Raw genomic sequence first — 20,546 nt, forward strand, 5'->3', positions numbered from 1 at the left:
CTGCTTAGCCAGAAAACAACCACCCTTTTAAAAGATTGACTGCTTTACTTACAATGTCTTTTCAATAGCATTCTGGAAGACAGAATGGTTAGCATGCTAAGCAACGTCTTTCCCCTTTTGAGAATGAGCTAGCCTCCCAGGGTACTTACTCTCAGGTTGGGCCAAGGTGTGACTGAATATAGCTCAGTCAATGAACTGGGAAACAGACAAGCCTGAATCCCAGAACTCAGCAGTCACCTGTTCAGCCTTGAGCTTCTAGACCCAGGACTGAGGAGAGGAACTGAGGGATCACCCTTCATAGCTATCTCAAACCATAGCTACAAAATGAGTCATCAGTGTGCCCTCTAGGTATCTTGCACCATTTATGGTCAGACTGGAGCACAGCCATATAAAGTCCCCAGTCACTAGGTCAACCACCTAGAAAATTCCCTTTATCCCTCCACCAGACCCAGTGCAAAGAGGAATTAGGCTCTAGCCATTGGATGAAATGAGGACAAATATGTGGACAGGGCCTGAAGGTTTTTATAAGGCCATTTGAGTGTCATCTAGAAGTGGTGAACAGAGCCTTTGATGTCTGTTGGCCACTCATTCTGTCAGGTTCCTCCACATTTAACTTAAAAATAAAGGTTAGTATTTGTCTCTAGATGATAAAATGAAGCCACCCAGGTCTTGGCAGACTCACATGTAATGGGAAAAGACCCCAAAGAGACAGGACTAGCCCCACCCTATCTCTTGGCACTTTCTGATGGCTCACATGAGAGAAGCAGACAGCCCTCTATCTTGTACCCCCTTCCCCTGCCTACATACACTCTTCAGGCTCAGCAGCCCTTTCTACCTGGACACTTTGTCCTGTAAGAACAATCTTTGGGATAAACTCAGAGTCTTTCCAAATCCTGGAAGCCTGTCTTCTGTAGGTCAGTCTCAAACTTGCATGCCCCTACAAGATCTGTGCATAAGCACCCTGGCCATGCACAGGTTGTTCTGATTAGTTTAATTTTTCTGGAAAAATGAGTGGTTTTTTTCCTCAATCTGTACATTGTCTAGTCATTTTCTCAGCTTGCTCCTTTTCATTATGAATCTTCATCAGAGTTAACACTAACAACCACATAACTGACCAAGGCAACTCTTTTAGAAGAAATAATTCCATTGAGGGCATTCTTACAGTTTCAGAGGTTTGGTCCATTATCATCATCGCAGCACACAGGCAGAAATTATGCTGGAGAAATGGCTGAGAGCTACCTCCTGATCCACTGGTTGAGAGAGAAAGACTCTGGGCTTGACGTGGGTCAAGCATACCACCAGTCATTTTCTCCAACAAGGCCATACCTCCTAGCCATTTCAAATAGTGGCACTCCCTCATGACCAACCATTCAAATCTATGAGCCTCTGTGGGGCATTCTTAATCAAACCATCACATATTACACTACAAAAGGCTGAGGGGCAGACCTTGAATAGCTTAGGGCAGAAACCACACAGTCCAAGCACTAACCCCTCCCTGACTGGAGTCATCATCCCAGGAGAGCGGCAATGCCTGGAGGATTCAGCCTGGCACAGGGTGATGGCAGTGTCTGGAACGAGTCCAGGGCTGAGAAAGAAGGCAGAGAGGGCACAGAGGGTACTGCAGGGCAGAGGACAGCACTGAGAGTGTGTTGCTAGAAGTGTACAGTACCTCAAGGTCAGAAGGAGACACTGCTGATGTCCAGTCCTTGGGACGCAGGGCTGGGGGATGGGAACTCACAGGGGCCAGTTTGCAAGAGCATTATAAGAACAGAAGGTGTTCAGATCTCTACCTTCCAGGGAAGTAAAAGAAGGGGGCACAACAGAGGAGGGTAGGAGAAGAAACAGGAAGTTATACAGGCAGGAGATAAAGGAGATAAATAGCAAGTTGGGGCACAGACAGATAAGAGGAGGGTTTAGGTAAAGGACTGATGATGACAGACAGGAAGAACCAGGTGTTTCACAGAAGCCATCTGTCCACCTGTCCATGAATTTCAGGAGGATGATGTAAAAGGAAGCAGTGGCTGATCCAGCTGAAAGCATCTGGTTTTAGCAGAGGTAGTGGCAGGCCAATATAGAGAAAAGGAGCAACTCAAAGGTGCTAGAGAAATGACTTGGACATAGAAACTGACAAGGAGTGGCCAAGAAAGGGCTCAAGGACACCCAGGTTGACACTAAGTAGAGAACCCTAGCCAATGTACACAGAAGTCTTGGCATCTGTCTGCTGTCACTCAGAAGTTTATCACCAAGAAGGAGTACAGCTAGCTGAGAACCTAGCCTATTGTTTCTGTCCATCCCAGAGACACTGTTTTGCATGATAATCACTTTAGGAAAAACAAATGAAAAGTGGGCTATGCATCTTCATACCAGGGTGACCCCCCCCTGAAGGAAGCATGAAAGCCAGTGCACAGCTAGTCAGTGCACAAGAAGGGCATGGCATCCCCAATAAGGCTAAGCTGTGAGCCCAGCAGAGGTCAGAACTCAGTGCATGCCCACCCAGAGCAATCTGCATAGCCACAGACATACAAAGAGCAGAGTGGGCAGCAAAGGCCATCAGAGCTTTCTCTCTTTACTGGGCTAACTTACCTCTGGGTTGCATCTTTGGGAGTATGCTCAGGGCTCGCCAGAGCTCATACTGGGTGATCATCTCTGATGGTAGAATGATGTTCACTTCATTATAGCCTCTGCCCTTGCATTCCAGGTTCAGATTCTGCTGTTTTGTTTGTTTGAATTTTCCATTGATGGCACAATGCCACAGATTGTTTGTGTCATCAGTCATCACAATAGCATCTAGCAAACCCTGAGAAAACAAGCATACCCAAAGGGGTCAAAATTCTGTGCATTGTACACTTACTCATCTCTCCCTATTGCCTGGTATCCTTCCATATCTTTCAATCTATAAAACTGATCTGCCTTTAAGAAAGTCCAATGAGCCCAAGGCACTAGACACTATTACAGGAGATACCGTGAAATTAAAGAATGAAGGGCCCTCACAAACATGTCTGAATACACATACTGCCTCCACATACACTGCACACACATGCAAACACACACATACACACACACACACACACACACACACACACACACACACACACACACAAGCCTACCCTCACATCTCTGTGCTTTCACACATGCACACTGTCCTCACACACAATGCCTTCACACATGTACAAGCTACAGAGACACACTGCTCTCACATACACAGTGCTTCCACATACACTGCACACACATGCGAACAACACACACACACACACACACACACACACACACACACACACACACACACTGCCCACACTGCTTTCATATATGCACACTGTCCTCACACACACTGACTTTTCATACATGCATCTCATAAGCTCTGCCTTCCCATGAAGGGTAGATTTTAGCTCCTTGACTTTCTTACGTTGCTAGAGACACAACTAGCATAGTCAGGCCTGTAGCTCCACCTGCTAGAAATCATGATAGTAGCACTGGTGAATCCTTAGAGGCTTCTGGACCAGGGGGACTGTGGCACTGAGTACAATGACATACAGAGTTGAAAAGTGCTTTGCCAAGGATGCTGCCACATTGTTCACCATGAACCCAAAGACACATCTCTCCACTGAGCTGAAGATAGACCCAGAGCTGTATCATTATGTACATGCTCAACCTTTCTGATCATGCATATCATTGCCAACTTGAGTAAGCAAATGGAAATGATACCAATGTACCACATGATGGACAAGCTGAGTGAGTGGAATCAGTTCCCAGCAACTGTCTGTCTGGACATGTTGCTTTGAGCTGATGTAACCAGGGTGTCTCACAGTGAGAACTAGAAATGTATAGTGTGGCTAGGTCCCTAGGAAACATTTTTCTCTGAATATGCACATGTCAGTTTTCATTTTGGATGGATATAAGAGGTGTTTTTGACACAGAGAGTCTTGTTGAATGTTTGAACTTTGGTATACCACTGCATTTTCTAGGTCAAAGGTAGATCAGATGGTTTTTAAGGTTCTTCCCCTGTATGTGTTAGTGGTGTGATAGGTCACTAGGCCATATTGAAATGAACACGTTTGGAAAGCCTCTTAGCCACCCAAGCTCTTTGGTTAAATAGAACCTCACTTAAAGCATACCCCCAGTAGTTTAACGGCATGAATGGACCAGATTAATCTGCCAGTCTTACTGCTGATGAGAGGCTTGGCTGTTGGAACAGTTTTAACATCCTCAGGATTCTAATCTCACAAATGTCAAGGGCAATCAATACTTTTTATGGGCAGACACGAAGCTACATGTATTTTACTAAAAGGTAGGAGCTGGTAGAACCAAGCATAAAAGCTTTCAGGCCAGTGCCAAGTGTTTGTGCAGTGAACCAACAGAAACAGAACTTTTGAAACCTTCTCGTCATGTACTATGGGGACCCAGGATTACTGATATCTGGCAGCATCCCTAACCCACCCCAAAACTGTTACATTAATACAATAAGCCAGCACCTGCACATGTTAAGTAGTCAAGGTAGTTTACAATAGATAGGAAATATCTCCTTGCAGAATATAGGATAAACAATATTGAATTGTAGTCTGATTGGGACTGACTTGATAGAGAATCAGGAACTTGAAATGGTCCATAATGATGAGCAGGAGAAGAAACTGCCAGCAGTAGGAATCATGGATGAACAGAGAACTCTAGAATGGGAAAGATGAAGAAAGGATGGCTATCCTTTATAAAGGGTGGGGCCATATTGGACAACAACAGAAGCTAAAGTAGAATGGAAATGTGTATACAAGGTAAAATTTATTAATTCTGTAGCCCTTGTCTTAGTTCAAGGTAGGGATTGATTCTACTGCTGCACTGGCCTCACTGGAATAATAGCTGTGAATCTGGCTTCTAAAGGCAGAAATTGCCAGAGAAGAATAACAAGGAGAAGAAAATCAACCACATTGTAGCTATAATAGCTACAAACGTGATGGAAAATCCTGTCTAACCCAGCTGAGTCTTTGCCCCTGGCATGAGCTGGATATTTTGCTGGCATAGAAGGAGGCATGGGAGGCAGCCAAGAGGTACCTATTAGAGGAAGCCTCTGAAGCTTGAGTATACATGGTAGCAGGTTCTTGAAAGAGGTGTGGAAATGGGTAGAAAGCAGGGGATGGCTCTATATTTGTGTAAGAATCCTCAATGCTCCATGTGGCCAGTGAACCAGTGTATTCCCCATGAGTGGTAAGCCTGAGAACTGTCTTCCAGTGAGTCAGCATTATTCAGTAAGATGTTGTATGGAAAACTGAAAGCAAGCAGGACAGACAGACCGCAGAGCCTGCCTTGAGCCTATGTTCTGGAATCTGAGCATTGTATCTGCCAAGACTAGGCCTGCCAGTGGGAGTTTGAAAACACAACCTCTGCAGCACCAACCAATGTTCCAAAAAGAAAGAGTGAAACCTTCCACATCAGGCTGTTGGCCAGATAAGTGCCTCAAGACTGTGCCTGATGTCACAGTCAACACATTGTTCACATTGTGAACAAGAAGTGGACAGGCAGAGGCCAGACATGAGAACAACTTGATAAAACCAGAGTTAGGTATAGAGAGCATTTCTGAAAGACGCTAAGTAGGATTTTAGCAACTGGAGGAATTATATATGTAAGAATCCCAGGGAACCAAATCTCAGCCAGAGCTGGTCTGGAAAATGGCTCAAGTTTTGAACTGGGTTTCTGCAGTAACCAGCAGCTCTACTAGATTTCATGAATTGAAAGCTTTGGGTGGGGGCAGTGTCAAAGGTTAATAGTTGTTTTATACTTTACTTCTTTGAGTTAATGTTCAAAGAAGTATGTGTCTAATATTGGACTACGCCATGTAAATGCATTTTTTAAGCTAAGGAGTAAGTGTCTGACTTATAGTAGTTGATGTTTGTTTAAAAATCTGTAGGAAAGAATCAAATATACATTTTGAGCAAATTTTATTAAGTATTTGCAATGTCCAGAATATTTGTTTATGACAATTTTAAACTAAAAGTGAATATGAAGTTTTCAAATAAACTAGACATCTGTTAACCACCCTTCACAGAAGACAGTTAACAAGCTAAGAAAATACACTGGTACATAGTTACAACTTAACTACTGTTCCTAGTGTGCAGTTAAGTATATTATGAAGAAATTCAAAATTCTAGCTTTTTAATTGAATAATACAGTGGCATGAATTCTTTTGAAAGAATGTTTAAATGCTTTATTTCCTGTGCTCCACAGAGAGACTCAGGACAACCTAGAATCCTCCGCACTTCTGAAGGTGACTCCTTCAGAAGCCAATGATGCACATTTCCTGAATGAGTTAATGCACTAGGCAACCAGTGAACCTAAATCCTGATTCCTCCCTCAGTAACAGGACTCTTGATGCTATCTGGGTCTCAGTCATGCTGTGGCCAGCCTTCCCTCAAGGATGCAAGTGGGACAGGGATCCTAAGTAACAGGCACAGCCCTCCTGGTGCTTTCCTCTTCTCACCATGCATGCACGCTTTGTGGCTGGCTGTGTGCATTGTGTCCTCAGGAGCCTGTGTGTTTGCATGTCTAAGTCCTCCTCTCAGCAACTGGGGCATCTCAAAACCCTGGCATTCCTTGCAGTCTCTCTGCCTCTGTTGAAAGCCTCTTGTAGCCCTCTCCCATATTAACATCCACAGTACTCTGTGTTCTAGCAGTAGGGTGGTAGACAATAGGTCTGGCTAGAAATGCTGTTGGGATGGGCAGCAGTGGGTGGTGGGTGACACATAGTTTTCCAGTGGTGTTTTCCAGGGAACAGTTGAGTGAGGGGCTTGGACAAAATCCTATCCACTGATGACCACCTCAAATCTCATTTCCAGCCCCACCTTACTGAGGCCACCTACCAACTGATATCTACAAGGGAACACAAGTTTAGTGCACAAGCCTTAGTTGGCTTTTCTGTTCTTCCTAACCACAAATAAGCTAGTAGGTATGAGTTTCCTCCTGGGACCTCTCCATCAATTTTTGGCACTCCTACCTGGAAAGGTCCTAGGCCACAGGTTGTTCTTGCCATTGCCCCTTCTTCTGATCACTTGAGCATGGGTCTTGTTTACTCCATGGCCAAGCTACCTGGGCTATGATTGACACCACCCCTCACATATCTTTTATACATGCCAGATCCTATTTTGTTCTCTGCCAGTTCACTCTTCAAGCTACATGTGAGAAGTCATCACTGCAGTGTGAACACAGCCATGTTTGTCAACTTTTACTCTCTTGGGGCCTCCTCTGATCCCATCACCTTATCCTGACCAAGGAGGATCTGTCAGATAGCACCACTTTCCCCTGTCATCTCCTTACTCACAATGCACCTCATAGTTCTTCTGCCTGTCTTTATATGTCTCTGCCTCTGTCTGTCTCTGTCTCTCTATCTTTGTCTGTGTCTATCTCTCTCTGCTTTTTAATCTCTCTTCATTTGTCTTTTTCTTTTCTGTGTTTGTCTTTGGCCCTCCCTGTGTCTGTCTCTGCCTTTCTAGGTCTATCTGCCTCTGCTTCTCTTCATCTCTCTGTCTCTCTATCTGTATCTATCTGTCTTGGTCTCTCTTTGTCTACCTCTGTCTCTCTGCTTCTGTCTTTCCTCTTCCCCATAGTGTCTTCCTGTGAAGTACTCTCCTTCCCTCCCCCAGGGACCTATCTCTGCTGTCTCATGACATTAGGATCATGTGCACTGCTCGGGAAAACGCTTCCTGAATAAATAAGTAGACAAACTCTCTCAATCTTCATGCAGCAGATGCTTCCTGAATGCCTACTTATTACATAAAAGGCTTTATAGAAAAAGCACCATTGTTAATGGCCCTTATAATAACCCAGTAAGAAATCAGGGCAGGATTAGCAGACGTTAGAATTCAGAAATCCTGGCATGGACAGAAGAGAGTTATACACCCTGCCCAGTGGTACCCAGAGGCGTGGCCCTAAATAACCTCTTTCAAATGGGACTCAAGAGCCCTGCTTCACAGGGTCATTGTGAGGGTCTAAGGGTAATAAAGGTCTATAATTTCGGCTACTTGGAAAACAGAAACAAAGAGGAAGAGAGTGAGTTCAAGGCCAACCTGAGCCTATTAGTGAGACTGTGTCTCAAAAAAAAAAAAAAGAAAGAAAGAAAGAAAGAAAGAAAGAAAGAAAGAAAGAAAAGAAAAAAAGTGAACTGGGAATGTAGCTTAGTAGAGTACTAAAATGTGTAAGGCCCTGAATTCTATCCATAGGACCATAAAAATAAAGAAAACACTATTCATATATGCAGTGAGTGATCTACCAGGGACATTATAGACTGAGATACTGAAAGCACCATCTATGGGTAAAGGAAGTGTTCTGCCAGTGACATTATAGACAGCTGCAGCTAGAACTCAGTACTTCGGGATTGTGTTACTTATTGCAAAGTAACTATTAAGCTTAACACAATGAAAACAAGATAAGCCACACAGGAAACAGTTACCCATGGCCATAAAGAACCACTGGAGAGCTCTGAGCTAGCTTAGCAGTCAGTGGACACCTATTAAACACAACTCCCAAAGAGGCCTCGCAATGCCTGTATGCCATCCTCTCCTATCAGTGATTATGGCAGAGACCCTGGGAAAAGGAAAGCACACATTTAAAACAAAACCAAACCAAACAAGAACCAGCATAACCCAGAATCCAACCTTGAAGAATCCAATGTTTTAAATATTCAAATCCATGGAAGGTAAACCACTGCAAGTAACCCATCCTCCAGAAGAGCCCACTAGGAATACAGTGAACCAGCCAAACAAAGCTTTGTAAGTGTTTCAAAATTAAGATACTCTGGGGGACCCAGAGGCTGAGCTGAAAGAGTGTGGGGTAACCATCATTGGTCCTCACTGGTGGCTTCATGTGGGTAGAAAGATTAAGACACAAGAGCCCAGACACTGTTTCTGTTTAAGCATTATTTCCCTTCTCTCTCTACTTTCAATTTTCTCTTCTATCTCTGGACAGAGATGTCACACAGAATTTGAGGGCAGTTTGAGGTAACTCGAGAGCCTGACTCTCTGAGGTGAGGCTGCAACTGTGATTATGCCTGGTGCCTGCATTGAGAACCACTTTATGGAGACACTATGGAAAAATTATAAAATTATTTTGGTTAATGAAATACTATTGAACTATAATGATGCTGGCAGTAAACTTATTTGCTAATTCTTGGATGTTTCAATTGTGTATAAAAATATAAATGCAATTGAAGTGCAGTGCTCACATTATATTTTATGTGAACTGATGGGCCTGGAGGAGAGGAAGAGCAAGTCAGCACCTTACAAATGAATTTGACCTCCAACAACACCCTTAATCCTCAGGTGTGCATTGCTTGGAGACCAGGAAGGAACCTTCAGTTCATACTTGAGACCAAGTCACAACACTATTCCATCCCTCAGGTGTGGGTGCTTGGCCTGCAGGATACTCTTCGCATGCTTTCCAGGACCAGTGGGTCTTTCTAAGTTTGCCTTCAAGAGCCTTATGACGCCTTCCAAATTCCAGGTCACTCTACCATGGTCCATCCTCACCTTCATCTCCATGGCATCCATCATTTCTTCACTTACCTTGAATGCACTGAACAATCTAGAAGGGATGCTAGACTCTCAAAGTGCCAGGGGGGACACTTGGATGATAAGATTGCATCTCTGCCTTGACCTTTTGATAACCATTAGCGCCATGTAGCCCCGGATACCTGAAATGTGGCTAGTGAAGCACAGAAATTGGACTTGCAAGTTATCTTTAACTTAGCACCTGCATATGTTATGAGACTACAATGTTAGATGCTGCAACTCAGAAGCTAACGAGTCAACAGAATACAGATTCTCCTGTCACACCACTCTGGAGAACAATAAAGGCATCATGTAACCTGTAATCCCACTAAGGCATGGTACACTCTCATCCTTCACCAGCAAGGACATAATGGGTTTTCCCTGAGTGTTCGCTGGGACACCACCAGACAGGTTCCACTGGGCCCTCAGAGAAGGCACACAACTGGTAAGGCTACACTATGTGATTCACAGGATTAAAGAATGAGTCAATGAGCTTTATTTTAAATAGCAGCTGCTCTTGGATAGTCTGTGCATGTAGAACATGAGGAGAGAAGCCAAAGACATCAACTGTACCCCTCACCTAGGTGGCTTCATGGATGCTTCAAGCACTTTGTTACTAATTCCACTTGGTTTTTTTTCAATCTGAGGACATGTGAGAACTGTGATTTTGTTGTCATTTGGAAAAACATGAATGTGTTGATGGATAGGAGTCCAACTGTGGTAGCTCACAGTACTCCAAGGGCATAGGTGAGGATGAAACTTCTCTCCTTCTCCTCCCAAGCTGACACCCACCAGCAGAAAAAGCATCCATAAAACATGAGTGTGTCAGGATCCACACCCCAAACACAGTCCCAGAGTTTTTCCAGGTCTCTGATGATCTGAGCAGGCTCCCGAGTCAGTTTCTAACATAGGGTGAAATGTGTCTGGACTCAGAATTTGTTGTCACATTGAGTTTGGGCACCAGGAGCTGGCCGTCGGTGAGAGATGTCAAGGAGTTTTCATATGGCTGAGGTGAGACTATTCTCACTGTGCCTTAAAGACATAGAGAAACACCAGAGCAACAAACAAAATGAACTGGCAAGAAGTGTTAAGTGTTTGAGGCCAGTGAATCCTACAGTTAACACACTGAGCCCACATTTTCCAAAAAGCCGTTCAAAATATAAGTAGGCTGGAAGGCTGAAGTCTACACTTAAATAGTATATGCCAACAAGGAAAATTGTCACCCTAGGAAGTCATCCTAAATAACCTCAAAAGTTAGGGCTGTGAAGGTCTCATAGCCATTCATCATGTAGATGGGTAAACTTGGGCCTTGCAATAGAGCCCAGTTGTGTCTAATGAAATGTTTACGAGGCACAAGTGCCTTAGCACTCAGACACATGCATGAGTGGCCTATTACTGGCCTGGAGTTATCCTCGGTTCTTGTCTTCTCAATTGAAAGAATTTGGCCAAGAGATATGAATGAATAGTTTAAGCAGTTAATTTAGAAAAAAAAAAAAAAAAAAAAAGAAGCAGGAGCAGAGGTAGTGCTTTCCAGACAGCTGAGAGAGGGCTGATGAGAGGGCCTGGATTTGTTATTTTTGCAAGAGACTTTTAGTACTATTTATGATAATAGCATTTATGGAGGTAAGATGGCTTTCTTTTTCCTTCCAAGATAGTAGACAAGACAGATCTCCCTTTTAGGCTGTTTCTTCCCATTGTCCTCTTGAAAAGCCCACAAGTATGTGAAAGCAACAGTGTAGCTGGTATTATAATAAACCCCAAGTCTTTTGAGGCTGCAGACCCTTCTTTGGTGTGCATATATGGCAACTGGGAATATCCTTGATACCTTAGTTTCTGATTTATGAGGCAAAATCTGAGGGTGCTTAACCATAAGGGGCCATCTGACCATCAGGAGACACAGCTGTCAAGATCTGATCACATGTCAATGACAGCAGAAGACATTAGGTATGATTTTGCAGCAAATACTGTCACAGACTGATGATGTAATCTGGGCCAGGCACTGAACTCACCTCATGTTTATTTTTTACATTTCATGATTAAGGAACCAGTGAGAGATGGTCACATTTTTTGGTGACTCTGAGATACAACGTTGAACATCCATCCAAAATTATTCAACTCATAAGCCCTGCCCACAGACAAACTCCATTCACCATGTTCTAGCACTGTATACCCGGTCATGCAGCCTGACGTCAACACCCACCCTCACCTCTTTTCCTAAGAGGCTTAGAGCCTGTTACTACCATGGAATCTCAGAGTGCAAGGGAGGCTCCTTTGGACTGTAGTGTGTAGTATCTCTGCAGTCAGTCATCCGGCCATCCTCCTCAGTGCCTGGCCCATTCCACTGCCTGGATGCCACAACAGGCATCCATTTACTGGCCATCTCTAGCCTCCCATTAGTTCATCATCCTAGCAGCTAACCATGGCCTTTCCAACACACAAAGCCAGTGGCATCAGAAACTGCCTGCAAGAACTCAGATAGAGTCCCACAGTCCACCCACTAGGTGGATCTGCCCCTGCCTGCCACATCACACAGTCCCGGTTATCTTCCTCCCTTGCCCTAACCTCTCTCAGCTCCTTGGGGCTCATGTTTCAGTTGTCTGAACGACATTGCGCTTTCTCTTACATTCATATTGTTTGCAGATTAATTTTATATGGATTCAAGTGTCTTTTTCTCTGCTAGATGGCACTTTTCTACCCTTCAAGGTTCTTCACAGAATAACTTCTTTCTGGTGGTTTTCCTGGCATTTGATTGTCTGCCCCTTGGATATGGTGCACTCCACATATTGTATGAGAGGATTCACCACCTTTAGTTCATTCATTTGATCCGAATTGGTTCTGTGCCATAATGGCCAATTGTTTGTGGTATATTGTATCGAACAGTGAGGGATTAGAAACGATACCACTGACATGTCAAAGTCACTATTGGATCTCAGCCCTGGAATGAAAGCTATGTCCCTTTGCATCAACATCTGATAAAAAGCATAGGATTTCCATAGGATAACACTGGATGACCAAGATCTGTCATTGTGTCACCCTTCCTAGGTTCCAGACTAAGTGTCTTAGTTAGGGTTTCTATTGCTGTGAAGAGACACCATGACCAGAGCAACTCTGCTAAAGGAAAACATTTAATTGGGGCAGCTTACAGTTCAGAGATTCAGTCCATTATTGTCATGGCAGGTGGCGATGGTAGCACGCAGGCAGACATGGTCTGGAAAAGGATCTGAGAGTTCTACATCTTGATCACAGTTGCAGCAGAAGCAACTGTGTGTCACACTGAGCATAGCTTTAGCAAAGGAGATCTCAAAACCCACCTGCACAGTGACACACTTCCTCCAACAAGGTCACACCTCCTAATAGTGCCACTCCCTATGGGGGCCAATTTCTTTCAAACCACCACACTGAGGCAGCCCAAGTCCGAAGAAATCTTCTATTGCACTGACCAGTTAAAAGGGGACTTAAGTGGCATTCTAGACACATGCATTATTTCCCGTAGAATTTTTGTCACTCCCTCTGCTCCTTATTTCTGGTAGCACATGCAGGCTTTCCAGGAAGAAAAACACAATAGAAACTAAACACGCAACATAGTTTGGAGAATCATCTTTTCTCATGGAAAGAATATAAGCTCAGCTTGGAGGGAGAGTCTGACCCAAATTCATCTTGGTTTAATGGCCACTGCCCGTAATCCCAAAGTCATTCTCTGGGAGCTGGGGATGGGACTGACATTGTCCAAGACTGACAGTGACCAGCCTTTAAACAGGGCAGTAGCTATCATCAACATCTATGGTTTGTCTGCTTCTAGTAGGCTTTCACATCTGAGGATATTATTGGGTCTTCACAATATATAGACCCAAGCATACACAAGTGCTTTTAGAGGATGCACATCCTATATTTCCATAAATAAGTATATGTTAATATGGTGTGCATATATATATATATATGTGTGTGTGTGTGTATAAACATCATGTGTGATATAGCTATAGTAAAATGTTTAGTCATTTGAATCTGAACTTTCAACTGCCTGAGAAGCATCTGGTGAAAGGGCTTCATAACCGTCCTCCTGAACTAGGGTCTCTACGCCATGGGGAATCATAGCAATGGTGAGATAGAAGATTCCGATTACATGCTAATGGTAATTAGACAAATACAAGCAGTACTTCGATGCCATGTCATTTTTCATTAGCAGAACTATATGTGAGAGAACAGTAGTACCCTGGCCCCTTGCATTTGCATGGTGATATTTATGCTCAATCCCAAATGTCTGCAAGGCATCCTATTGTTCTGATATTCAGGCAGTAACATATATCTCTTTCTCTGTCCTCTTTCTCTATTTTTTTAATCAGTGTATATGGTTGTCCCTTGGCTAAAAAAAGGAAAACGCAAGATAAGCAGCCCCAAGAACCTGCTCCCAAGCGAAAGCCATTTGCAGTGAAAGCAGATAGTTCTTCAGTAGATGAATGCTTTGAGAGTGATGGTACTGAAGACATGGATGATAAGGAGGAAGATGAGGAAGAGGAGTTTTCTGAGGACAATGATGACCAAGGGGATGAGGATGATGAAGATGAGGAGGTGGATCGGGAAGATGAGGAGGAGATCGAGGAGGAAGATGATGATGATGATGATGATGAAGATGGGGATGATGTAGAAGAGGAAGAAGAGGAAGAGGAGGAAGAAGAGGAAGAAGAGGAAGAGGAAGAAGAAAATGGTAATCTTTAAATACTAACAAAGCTTAGGCCATGATTTGGGGTCAGTTTTCTGCGTGGATTTTCTAGTATTAATATCCTTGGCATCCTAACAATTCCAGGACGAGGGTTTCTCAACACCAAATGGATAAACTGCCTATGTGAACTTAAAGTCTGTCTCAAATAATTCCTTTAAGTTATCATCTAGGCTTCATATTTCTGTCAAATTGTTATTTAGATTGGTTGTCAGGACAATTTGCTGAGATATTTATGGTAAAATGTAGTAAGAAATCTAGTCTAACATGTCTGGTATTTAAGTTATTCTGTCCAAGAGGTATTATGACTGACTCAAGCATGGCTGTTGGCACAGCCTTAGCCTCCTTGCCTCCAGTGTGTGAGCTGGAGACGTAGATTCTATCTGTTGATGGTCAAAGCCATTCTTTGGTGACAGTCATGTGGCTGGAATGAAAACAGCTACTACTTAAAGGAAATGGTTGGTGGACTGGTTGTATGCTTCATATTTGAGAACCCGGTTTCTAGTCTAAGTCAGAATACCATGAGTTGTTCAAGCAAAGTATAAGCTTACTGTGCAGTGTATGGGTTGCTTCCATAATGCATTCCAGAGGATTCATTTTTGTGTCCAGTTTTCTGTTAGAACAAGACTCAAAATTATGATTTTTAACCTAATTTATCCTAACAATCACTTCTAGGAAGAAGTGATGGTTTTCTCATGATCCTAGATATAGCTTTTGTTGGCTTGGGGTTTGCCTCATAGAAATGCTAAAAATGATGGTAATGTGATGAGAATATTTTTTGCTCACCATTGTCCCTTGGGCTCAAAGCATCTTCAAGAACATGAATTCTGAAATTGCTAACTTCCAGGTACAAAGCCATTATCTCATCTATTAGAGAGAACACACCAACATGTTTAGATCATGCAAGTGAACCAGGCATCACTACTCCTATGGGAAGGCATAAGTAAACATACCTCATTCCAAAGCCATGGCCATTTGTGTTAGAAAGCATGAACTTTATTCGACAGTCCTACATTGTTACAGAGGCATAAAGTTACTATGTTAACTATTTGCTACTCACATTTTTCCTAGGTTCTTTCATATGATATTACAGAACACTTAACAAGAAGTCTAACAAGTTACATCACAGCTCACACCAGTAACTACTTCGAATGCTGCCCAGTGTGCTGTGGACAAATGTACTGAGGTCACTAATGAGCATTTAAGAATTAACTCATAGCCCTGTGTAATGAAATGTGTGGAACGATGTAGAGGAGACCAGTTAAGCAAATATTTAGGGACACAATATCAGCTGTGTGCAATTCCAAATGATATCTTAGTTGTCAGTGCTGATGAGTGATTTGTATCTTGGCTGTGTGTCATCATTGAAATCATAAAAAAATATTCTTGCATATTCTCATCATGTTTGGGAAGCAGGAGACATTAATGTTCTGGGTTACAAACATTCAGTCTGCACAGAGTCTTGTCCAAATTTAGAATCTGCTCCACTTTTGAAGCTTAAGTCATTTAGTTTGGTTTGTTTGGGGTCAGAATTTAGGTAATCTACCTTTTAAATACACAAAGTGACATGATTGGAAGTACTCAGAAATCTTACTGAAATGTGTGACAACATGGTCACACAGGCCTGACCTGTTCTGGCTTCAGCACCTAGATCCTGGGTGCATAATGACCTCAGCAGCAAATCAGAACCAGGAGATTTTAGCTGGAGTAATTCAAACAATTGAACATCACCAGCAGACATAGGACAGAATCACCAAACAACTCTGTAATAACTACACAGGTCCCAGATTTTTAAGTTTCAAGCACACCTGGCCTGATACCTACTCAGACATGTAGCACATGCTGAGTAAAACCAGTGTGTGGAAGCAGAACCCTGTCAGAAGAAAGCAGGGCAACCCCAGATATGTAGTCAGCCACAGATGTGCTCTTTTCAGAACCCACAGCATTTGCTCCCCAGATAAGCACCTTCTACAGTCACCTACCAGGTGACTTACAAGACCCTTTGAGTTACTGAGGAGGCACTCAGCCCACGGCCCTCTGTGAGACTAGCTTGTGTGACCTCAGTGAGGCAACATCCTTGCCCTTGCTAACATCCTTGGCAGAGAGTAAGACCCATTGCCCCCTTTCAGGCACCCTCCATGTGCTTCCCAGACACAGGCACTACTGGTGTGGAGGTTCGTCCCCTGTGGTTCTGACTGTTGTGGTTGCTCTGGAGGGAATACCAAAGGCTTGTCTGATTTCCCAGAGCTTTGACCAACAATGAACTGCACTATCAGCCCAGCTCTGTGAGCACAGTTCTTGGAGAATCCCTCAGAAGCTTCTATAGTGGAGAGAAGTCTCCACTGAAGAGCCTGTGAATTGTTGTTCCAAGACACAGCTAAACTGGCATCATACAGTCATGTACCAGTGTTTTACATTATAGGTATTTTGTAACATGCCACGGTTGGGAATCTCCATCAAAGGAACTCCAGAGCTTTGTTGATAGATCAGCTATCCTTCATGATCAGACTCTTATTTGTGCTTACATTGTTAAAATGAGGCTTTGAGAGGCAGAAATCCATCAGTCTCCTATTTTCATATCCTCACTCTGCACACCCTATTTTTTGTTTTGTTTTGTTTTGTTTTTGTTTTTCGAGACAGGGTTTTGGGCATGTGTAGCTTTGGAGCCTATCCTGGCACTCGCTCTGGAGACCAGGCTGGCCTCCAACTCACAGAGATCTGCCTGCCTCTGCCTCCCGAGGTGCACACCCTATTTTTAACTGTACTGTGATGCCAGTGCCCAAGGATCTATCAATGAATGCAGTCTTGTTACAGGTTAGCTCTACCACACATCTGGAAAGCACAGTGAATGCAAGATTCCTCCAGTACACAAAAGCCACCTTTTTTAGTGTTGGTCACTGTCCTGAGGTTTTTGTCTTTATGTCCCTTGGCTGACATCATAGCCCCATCACAGGCTGAGGCTGTACCAGTTTCCTCTAAGGTTAGCTGTGCCTCATTCCTGCCATATAGGTATAGACTGTGACCTCAAGTGAGAAGCAAGGAGGACAGAGAGCCTTATGGGGACAACTTAAGCAGCCCATGTTTAAGCTATGATTTGGACACAACTTAGACAAATGCCATAGTGGAACAGATGATGTCCAGTGTGAGAAGTCAGGGCAGTGATATGGGCACAGGGAGAAAATGTGAACTAGCATCAGCCTGAGGACCAGGCAAGAAACCTCAAGTTATCTATGCTGATAACTGTGTCATCCAGGAATCATTTTCTCTTGAGTAATATTTGAAATGTGTCTATTTTGTATCACATAAAACACATTTACACAAATCATTGGGTTATTATGAAATGAGTCCACCACATGTAGAAGAAACATTATTTAGAACATAGGAATTAAGTATTTCATTTCCAGGATCTTTGAGCATTGCAGTTACACATAAGCCAAATGGGCCTGACACTGAATATCCTGAGTACATGTATTTCCAAAAATTGTATGTTTCATAAAGTGGATTAATCACAGGCTAGTCTCTTGCATAGTCTTATTTTCAAAATGCATAGTGAAAAGCATAGTAACTATTGAATTCCATGTCTATTAAATAGCAAATATCCATACCACTCTGTGGCCAAGGAGTCTTTATTTGCAGATTTGACACACACTATGGTTGAAAGTCTTTCAGGAGCCCTATGATGAGAAATACAAATTCACTGCATAGATAAAACATATAAGGCATGGTTTATTTTCACAGTCCACCCAGAAAAATCATTTAAAACATCATATGCAGATATACATATATTTTATATATACATTTATGCATGCACTTTTGAACCCATGTTTCATCTCCCCATAAACAGGAAGGTCAAGTATCTGAGGAAGAATTAGGCAGTGTGTGATCTACACTAAATAAGACCAAACCACAACCCTCCTTATCTTTAAATGCTCCGCTGCAGCTACTGCTAAAATAACATCTGCCTCTGGCATCTCAGGACTGCCCTAAACACTGTCCTCACAATCACTGGTGGGGTGCAGGTGGCCCTTCATTTAGGGTTACCTGGCCTTCGTATCTCACATCACTTTGCAGTCATGGGTGTGGTATCCTTGCAAGCTCATTTTGAGGAGTGGATTGTTGTGAATTCTGATATTAAGAACCTTCTCTAGTATGCCTGACAGTTGCTCAAGGCCAGGCAGAATGGAAACACATGGTGTGGAGGCAAAGTGGGAGGAGCTGCTTTTGTTAGAGTGATGCAACCTCCTCTGCTGTCCCTGAAGTAACTGGGGGACTGGCAGTCCACACCTACAGATTCTGATTTGGGACCCTGTCCTCACAGTCCTTACTATGAACAACAGACCTGTCCATGGGACTGTCTTCACTGAGGTGATCCGACTCTTCAGTAAGTCCGTTTCAAAGGCCACACTGTGTGAATTTCTCCTCACAGAAGCATGTTGCTAATTGTAAGATTTCCTGGGGTGTTTTCTTCCAAACAGACTGATGTGCAAGGCCCCCAGCTGCACTCATGTCCTGATCTGGGTGAGGTAGTGGCTAGTGTGATCATGAGGGAAGAGGATAAAGGTGCTGAGCGGTCTGCTCTGAGGCCCCACAACTCCCCTGTCTCCCCTTAGGGCGCTGCTCTCCATATTGATTAGCCAATTATCCTTCTGTATCTTTCCCAGGGACAGGTCCCTGATGAGGGAAGCAAGCTGAAATGCAGACAGACTGTGAAAATCAGAATTAGCCAGCCAGTGTTCTACTGCAGTCAGCAGAAAAAGCAATGAGTTCTGAGACCAGCACAGCACAGAGATGATGTGTTTAGTATGCAAGGCTTCACCTGAGGAAGGCTGTGGTCACAGTTGGGAGAATGAATATGGTGGATTTTATCTTCTTAAAATTAACCTTCCCAACATACACAAAAGTCTTCTGTGGGAATGGGAGTGTGCTGAGGTAGATGGTGACATGAGAATAAGAAAGCCTTTAGCCTCAAGTAGGATCTTCCTAACTGATGATGATGATAATAATAATAATAATAATAATAATAATAATAATAATAATAATAAATGAAAATACATCCTGCCCCATGTCAACTAGTTTTTGTTTCATTATAAAATAAATTACATCAAATTTCATGAATGTTTGAATATCTTGAGGCAAATCCAAAAATGTAATGAAAATGTGATGCTTCCTACACTTAAGATGCAAACACGTGTGTGAAGTGCAGGAAGCTAGCCTTTTTTACAGTAATAAAAACAGGATGTCACACGGCTTGTTTTAAAGTCCACTGTAGAGAAGAGAATCAGCAATTCATTTAGTGTGTCTTGTTCATTTAATTTTTACCCTAAGTGGTGTGTGGTCACAGTGAAGCATGGCACCTGGGGGTGGGGGTGGGATGATCCCAGATTTGCCCATACCATTCATCTTGAGGTCATCCAGCCTTCTCAAGAAATAAGACTCACCCCTTGATTCTTTCCCTGTCTTGCTCTGCAACATCAAGCAGGCACAAAACACAAAAGAGCTTTACAAGTCTGAGCTGTTCGCAACTATGATGTTGCAGCCACGATCAGAAATGACTGTATGACAATCTCCGCTGCATTTACGAGGTTCTGGCAATACTCTAGAACTACAGCTTTGCCTACCTGAAACATTGACCCATTCATGCTGCAAGTCTACTCTGTCCTGGGGCCAAGCAGTGCTCAAGATCATCCCCATTAGCTCCAAAGTGGGAAGGGAGTTCCAGAGAGACAGGCAGTGAGGACAGTGTTGTCAGGACAAGGTCTCGGGATGCCTGACTATCGTCTCAAAAAGGATTTGTGCTTCCTGTATAGTCAGAGGGTACTGGGCTAGCTGAAGCTTTCGTTTGGGTTAGGAGAAAGCATCTAAGACTGGTGTCTTGACATAGGATGGACAGGCCCTAGCCTCGTACCCATCCTCTGTGTCCACTTCTTCACACACTACATTGGCCATGGGAGTCTTGGCTTTCCCAGAGCCTTGAAGAACTGGCACTTACTGTTTCTCAAACTCCTAGGCTCTGGCAAAGGTCTCCTTCCTCATTCTCCTACTCTGGCTTCCTGACTTCCCTGTATTCCCATTCAGCTTGCCTGTTCTTCACAGCATGCAGCACACTGACATCACAGTGTGTATTCACACTCTATCTGTTCTGCTCTCACCAACTGCAACCCCAACGACTACAAGGATACTGTCTTTTTGTTTCACTGTTGAGTTCTAAATGTGACCTATAGATACATGTTAATGTGGGTAATCCTCCACCCAGTATACCAGGATTGGCTTATGCAAAATGTGACAACCATAACACTTACCTTCAATTT

The 20,546-nt window shown here is 43.3% G+C and overlaps 1 protein-coding gene across 7 annotated transcripts in view; it reads left to right on the top strand.

Annotated features, from left to right (window-relative positions):
• Positions 1-20,546, top strand: part of Myt1l (myelin transcription factor 1 like) — a 134,217-nt gene that overhangs the window by 11,598 nt on the left and 102,073 nt on the right. For all 7 annotated transcript variants that reach the window (XM_035447774.1, XM_035447775.1, XM_035447770.1 and 4 more), the window contains exon 4: positions 13,865-14,226. In XM_035447774.1, coding sequence (XP_035303665.1) covers positions 13,865-14,226 — 362 coding nt within the window. The remainder of the gene's footprint in view (positions 1-13,864; positions 14,227-20,546) is intronic.

Source organism: Cricetulus griseus, chromosome 7, assembly GCF_003668045.3.
Source record: "Cricetulus griseus strain 17A/GY chromosome 7, alternate assembly CriGri-PICRH-1.0, whole genome shotgun sequence".
In the NCBI taxonomy this organism is placed as follows: Eukaryota; Metazoa; Chordata; class Mammalia; order Rodentia; family Cricetidae; genus Cricetulus; species Cricetulus griseus.